Raw genomic sequence first — 6,353 nt, 5'->3', positions numbered from 1 at the left:
CTTCAATAACAATGTATCGTTTAAATGTAAACTTTGTTCAATTCGAGCTGTTATATTTTATCTTTTCAGATCGTTCAGTACGGCATTTATGTTTTGTTAGTGATAGTGTTTAGATTTTCGGCTTGAAAATATAGGATATAACTTAGATAGTTCCAATTATCCATCTCTCATAGGTTTGTATATCTTTTATCACCCTTTGGTTATGGTTCCTTTCTTTTAGTTTTGCCTTTTGGCAGTTTCTGTGATATGCAGGTTCCATAACCACGAATTCCTTTTTCAAATGCTATGTTTACTTTTACAGTGTGCGACATTAACTTTTTAACACCGTAGCCAATGGGGCTATGGACTTCCAATTTTTTGTAGCCCAACAAAATTTTTCGTAGCCACACCAGTTTCCGCACAATAATGAACAAGACTTTCATTCCAATATGTTTTATTTAATTTCTTTCTATATATATTGCATAAGTTTTTCAGCATTGATTTCATAGTTTTCATCCGAATCATATCCTGACTCATAATCTGAGTCCTCAGAGCTGCTGCTGTCGTACTGCTCATCACTGGTCACTGCTGGAAGTTCATAAGCTGCCCCATCTTCATCTTCATCACTGACTGTGACAGGAGCATCTGCAACAACAGTAGTTTGTTTTTTCTGCTTCCGAAAAGAAAGCTTGTCTCCTTGACCTAGTAGAAGAATTCTGTAAATGCAAAGGTTTTTATTGGTGCATATATAAGCACATACTTGTCAACTGAATAATTTAGTAGCAAAGCAGAGCCCAAAAAAATCTGGCTAACTAGAGTTAGTAAATAAGACTACTTGGTTAAAAGCTTGGAAAATCCATGCAAGGACGAGACATTGCTCATTCACAAAACAGTAGGACAAAATAAGTAAAATGGACTTTTTGAGAAAACAGGTAACGCAGCTCGTCTGCTGATGATTCTCATGGCTGCATATGCATCCAAGTATGCAAGATATTATACTCTACAATGAAAAAAAGAGCAAGAATTAATTTACTACCGCCCACAAATCGATACGGGGCAAAGGATTAAAGTCTTTGACATCTGGTGTCTCCAGCTTCACAGCCACCAGATCGCTCATTGTATCACTACGAAGTCTACATTTTCTGTCTGCAATAAGGCAGTGCACATACACGATTTATGAAACAAAAAAAAGGAATTTGAAGTAGCTTCTTTATCAAATGTATGTGTCACAATGCAGAACAATTACCCGTTTTCATTAGTTTCATGTTCGAGAATGACCTTTCATTGAAGACTGAAGTAGGGGGGGGAAGCTTAGAACTAGGTCTACTATTTCCAAAACATGTTCAACTCCCTGTCCTTGTAATGCTCTGACAACATCTGGCCACCTAAGCTCTTGAACTTTACAGCCGTATCTGGAATGAGAAAAGTAGGCAGGTTAAACCATTCAGTTTTACTGTGTTAGAAGTAATCATAACCTATTATATATATGGGACTTATAAACTAAAACCCACATGATCTGGACATTTTACCTTCTGTATATAATATTTTTCATTAGGCTCCACTCTGTTGAAACTTCGATCGTTCAGCACGACTGTTATGTCGTGTTACTGGTACTATTTAGTTTCTCAACATGACCATTTCGGCCTGGGTGGTTCCAATACTCCCGCTTTCATAGCCTTGGGTATTGTATAATCACCCCATGGATACGGTGCCTGCTTTTTAATTTTGTCTTTTGACCTTCCTGTGAAACGCAGGCTCCATAACCTCAGATCCCCTTTCTAAATTCCAGTTTGTTTAGTTCTGCCCATTGTTTTCTCGTTTGGGGCAAACCTATAATTTTATCTGGGGACCAAACGCCGCTCTTCGTGGAATTACACGTGTATCATTGAAGGTTCCATGTTCACCGCCGTCTGAATACATCTGCGGATGCTCTAAATTGCTCATGTGTAAATGTCGAGTTCTGATCAACCCGGGGCTAGAGGGCGTGGATGGTAGCATGCATTTCCACTACCGTCCATGAACAGGCTCAATCAAACCGAGCCTGCAACATTTTCGTTTTTGTCGTGTTGAGCGACCTGTGAAGTTTCCACTTTTTTTTCTATTCCATCTTGTCTATTTTTGATGGGAACATTTCAGCCAGTGTCTCAATGTACTCTTCACCAAACTCTGAAAATAGGAGAATTTTTCTTCAAAGTTAAAGAACTGTTGTATCTGTACAATACTTATTACTATACTTATTAAGTAAATAATACTAACTAGAATAGAGTTTGTGATTATGTACCATGACTAATGACAAGAAAAACATATAACACAAGAAGTTTAAGAATGTACAGTTACAAAGATCTGTATTTGTAAATCTTGTCGAAGTGGACATGGTGGATGCTTTCAAATTCTGCTGAGTGTAAAATGATTTAAGTTACTATTTAAACACTGTAAAATGAACAATAAACATCAAGAAGAAAGAACAGTAACACACAGAACAAACGAAATGAACAGTACTAGTGCTGACAGATAACACAGAAAGGTGCTGCTATGAATATGAATGGTGAATATAAGGTAGCACAGTTCGCTTCAGCTCACTTTGCTATCACTTGCATGACTTGACACCTAAATCCAAATTAAACATTTTTTAAATATGCTAATTTAATTGCAGTGTGTTATCAGCAATGCTGCTTGTTCCAGGCTTTGAAATTGACCATCTGAGCTGCTTGGAGAAAGTGCTCATCGGTGGAAAACCTGTTCTCTATTTCAGATGCTACTGACTTGATAAAACCTTGCTAGTATGCCATTGCTGGTGTTGGTCCTTTCAGTGTAAATCCCTTGAATTTACTGGTACTGAAGATTTCTTCTAGCTGCTTACTGTTCCTGTTTAGTGAAATTCATAAACTTATGCATTACAATGTAGGATTTTTTTCTTAAATTCATACTATATTTCAATGTGACATTTAATGAAAAAAAATTATTAGTTTACAGCAGAAAGTTATGGTCTGTTATTGACATTCAGTGCAGTCTCCCAGAAGCATTATATTACCTTGTCTCAAGATCTGCTAAGAAGTCCAGGGCACTGCTTTTCATGAGGGTTTTGAGACATACCGCATGTTTAGTGTTCAACCCGTTTACAATTGGACACTACGCTTCCCTCTGATTGTGTCTGACGGAAGAGGAGGAGGACTCTATGATAAGCAGTTTTAAATCCTACCAGGACTGAACTGTTTTGATATCTGTCTTCTGGCCTGTTTCGTCGGGCCCTTTAGGGTGTTTCTCTTGTTGCTCTGTCTTCTGAAAAGGCATCGAGTACATACGTTTTTGGTTCTAAAGGTTTGCTTTTTATATTTTTATATACGAGCAGTTTTTTGTTTTACATGCCATGCCTTTTTGTTTCCAGTACGTGTGTTAGAGATTCACCTGGAGGGGACTACTTTTATTTACACTGTCCCGTGTCTTTGGAACATGGTGGGGGTAGGAGTGAGGTTGGGTGCGCACCATAAACCGGTTTAAGCTCCCCAGTGGTGTTCTTGCCACTGACCGTTCCAAGGCGGTGCCCCACTGTGTTCCTTTGTTTGTTCGTTTTGTCCTCTTGTGTAGGCTTTGTGTGTGTGTGTGCGCGTGTTTGTGTGTGTGTTCCTTTGTTTATTCGTTTTGTCCTCGTGTGTTGGCTTTGTGTGTGTGCGCGTGTATGTGTGTGTGTGTTTGTGGTGTGCACGTCTGCGTGCTGTAGGTTTCGTTTTGGGGAGGCTGCGATTTTGGTACGTGGCATTCCCTGTTTGATATTTGTCTTTGTTTTTTACCTCTCCAAGATTTGTATCGCTACGTTGTAACAACAGGGACAGTCGCTGGACAGGTTCCAGTATTTCCTATGAATATTTCATGATAGATGTGTAGAATTTATTTTCATGGAAGAGCTCAGGTAAGGGTAGGTTTCTCGGAAGCACAGCACCCGAGCCACGCATTTGCAAAGTAGGCCCACAAAAAAAGCAACGAAAAAATATTACAGACTGGTTGCTTATGTCTGCAATTTTCACTCTTTGCTTTTTTGTTCAGTTCTTATGAAGAATATCCTTATTTGAAAATTTACACTTAAGAGGTTAGTTTTCTTTTAATAAACATCAAAATACTTAAGAAGTTGGTTTTCAAACAGATTAAACTCCGGCCTAATATAAACATTTTATTACTGCTGATGAACAGAATTATTGAATCTTAGTCCGACACTACTGCACAAAACTGTGCTCTAGAGAAATTAACAGCTTTGCCATTGTGGCCATGCATCAATGCCACGGAGCTAAAGACAAAATGCGAAAATGTAAACTAGACACACCTTCAAAGCAATTATTGCTATCTTGTAAAGGCCCCCAGCTTTGCTGTTCTTGTGAGATGCATTTGCTAGATGGGTCATGAAACCTCTGTATAGTTTGAAGAGCACTGGTACTGACTTCACTATGTGCGATACCCAGCGTGTGCCACCCGCTCGTGTTGGCATGAGAGCTTTTTCTTGAACTATTTCAAATGCATTTAACAATTCTTTTCGTTGCTTTAAGCTCTTTTTGTAGAAGTAATACAGGCCTACTAATAGAGTCATGCTCTTGCCAAATAGTTTTAGCTTTTTAAATGCATCCCTAATTCCAAGTTCCAGTCTGTGCGCTAAGCAGTGTATTGCAACCAGTTCTGGATGGTCCGTTTTCAGCAGTGCAGCTAGACCCTTACGTACCCCCATCATGTTTGAAGCACCGTCGCATGCAAGGCAAACAAGCTTTTCCATTATGCCTGGGACATAGCCATCTAAACTAGTGTTTACAGCATTGTAGATATCTTGTGCTGAAGTAGTTGATGGTGAAACAAAGCATAGAAAATGTTGGTGCACAGTACCATTTGTAGCAAAATGGACATACAGTGACTCTTGCTCAATGCCTGATGAATCTGCGCACCCATCAATTGTGACTGATACATATTTTGCTTCCTGTACTGCACGATGTATGTTGTTAATTGTATCTTTTGCTATAAAATGAATAAACTGATTCCCAGATTTATCTGTTTCATATGTGGTGTTTACATTTAACCCTTTTGCATGATCCAACTCACAAAGGCGAACATAGGTTTTAAACGTCATGTCCGACTTTGCAACAGCATGAGCATTAAGGACTTTGTATATCAGTTGTTTTCTGTCGATATTCCTAAGTTTACGAAGAGCTTCAGCAGCTTTGGTCAATTTGGGGCTACCTGTTTCAGGGAGTGGTTGACGTTCATTAGCTAAAAGATGGGACTTTGAAGTTTCGTGCTTTGTAATATTATCTTTTTTTAAGCTACTCACGCCATCCAACCAATTTTTACCATCACCTTTAAACGATGCAATTTTTTCTGGTGTATTGAAATAACACACGCATGTGCTGCAGGACAAAACTTTCTTGCTTTCATCATACATCAGCCATCTCCTCCCAATCTGCCAACTTGACTGAAACGTGCGTTTCCTGACCTGAAATTAATGTGAAAAAATCCTTCCTACCACATAAGAGAGAGAGAGAGAGAGAGAGAGAGAGAGAGAGAGAGCGTTTTGAATAAATAGCATACTGTTCGTGATCAATACTGGTTACTTCTCTACTGATTCAACAAGTTGTTGTCGTTTCCGTAAGTTTTCACAATATTGTGCAGACTGACAATAATTACACAGAGTCAGTACTGGTTACTTCTCTACTGATTCAACAAGTTGTTGTCGTTTCCGTAAGTTTTCACAATATTGTGCAGACTGACAATAATTACACAGAGTCATAAAAAGATATCAAAAGCAGCTTTGTAGACTAAAAATAGCTTCGCAAAAATATTGGATTTGATTTTTTATTCAAAGTAGACCGGGAAATAAAAAGGATTAAAACTGTACGAATTCATAGAAAAAAGTTTATCCGAATTTGCATTCCGTTCGAGCACTACTGTTTTCGATAAATAGGGTGATAAAGACCGGAACAGAAGAACTATTTCACAAAATAACGGACCTCTTTTTCATATTTTCGTCTTTTCTCTGCCGCCGGGGTTGGTGTTGTCGGTTTTTTCAACGCCTTCCCCTGCTGTGCACCAGCAAAATATTTTAGCTGATTCATTCTTCTCGGCGTGCAACAGTTAACTCCCTTGCAGCGCAAGTAGATTATACAGATATGTAAAATGCACGGAACCGGTGTAAATGTAAACACGATCTGTCGGCAAGAAATATTGACAAAAATCGCATGTTTTCAATGATTGCTTTTGGTAAATTTATTCCTAAGGTTTTTTCGTAGCACGACGGGCTACGGTCTGCAGATTTTCTGTCGCCCGAGCTGATTTTTCATAGCCACGGGCGATCGGGTTACCGTTAATGTCGCACACTGGTTTTACACAAAGTTTTCTCGTTT

General features: G+C 38.8%; 1 protein-coding gene across 1 annotated transcript; it reads right to left on the bottom strand.

The window, feature by feature from the left end:
* Nucleotides 1-448: 448 nt before the first annotated feature.
* Nucleotides 449-6,065, bottom strand: LOC123560735 (zinc finger protein 862-like). The gene is made up of 5 exons (XM_045352897.2): nt 5,961-6,065; nt 4,295-5,446; nt 3,768-3,833; nt 2,840-2,844; nt 449-695 (listed from the first exon to the last, which is right to left on the bottom strand). Exons 1-5 carry the CDS (start codon nt 6,063-6,065, stop codon nt 449-451), a joined length of 1,575 nt encoding a protein of 524 aa, XP_045208832.2.
* Nucleotides 6,066-6,353: the final 288 nt, after the last annotated feature.

This window comes from Mercenaria mercenaria, chromosome 10 (assembly GCF_021730395.1).
Source record: "Mercenaria mercenaria strain notata chromosome 10, MADL_Memer_1, whole genome shotgun sequence".
In the NCBI taxonomy this organism is placed as follows: domain Eukaryota; kingdom Metazoa; phylum Mollusca; class Bivalvia; order Venerida; family Veneridae; genus Mercenaria; species Mercenaria mercenaria.
The sequence above is the reverse complement of the archived record's forward strand: the minus strand, read 5'-3'. Positions and strand labels throughout refer to the sequence as shown.

What these genes read in the sequence shown, in the direction of transcription:
- LOC123560735 (XM_045352897.2), bottom strand. Translation starts at nt 6,065, where the DNA reads ATGAATCAGCTAAAATATTTTGCTGGTGCACAGCAGGGGAAGGCGTTG. An exon ending in GACGAAAATATGAAAAAGAG is followed by an intron (nt 5,447 to 5,960) that starts GTCCGTTATTTT and finishes CATTAATTTCAG; the next exon opens with GTCAGGAAACGCACGTTTCA. An exon ending in TAGCAATAATTGCTTTGAAG is followed by an intron (nt 3,834 to 4,294) that starts GTGTGTCTAGTT and finishes AAATATTCATAG; the next exon opens with GAAATACTGGAACCTGTCCA.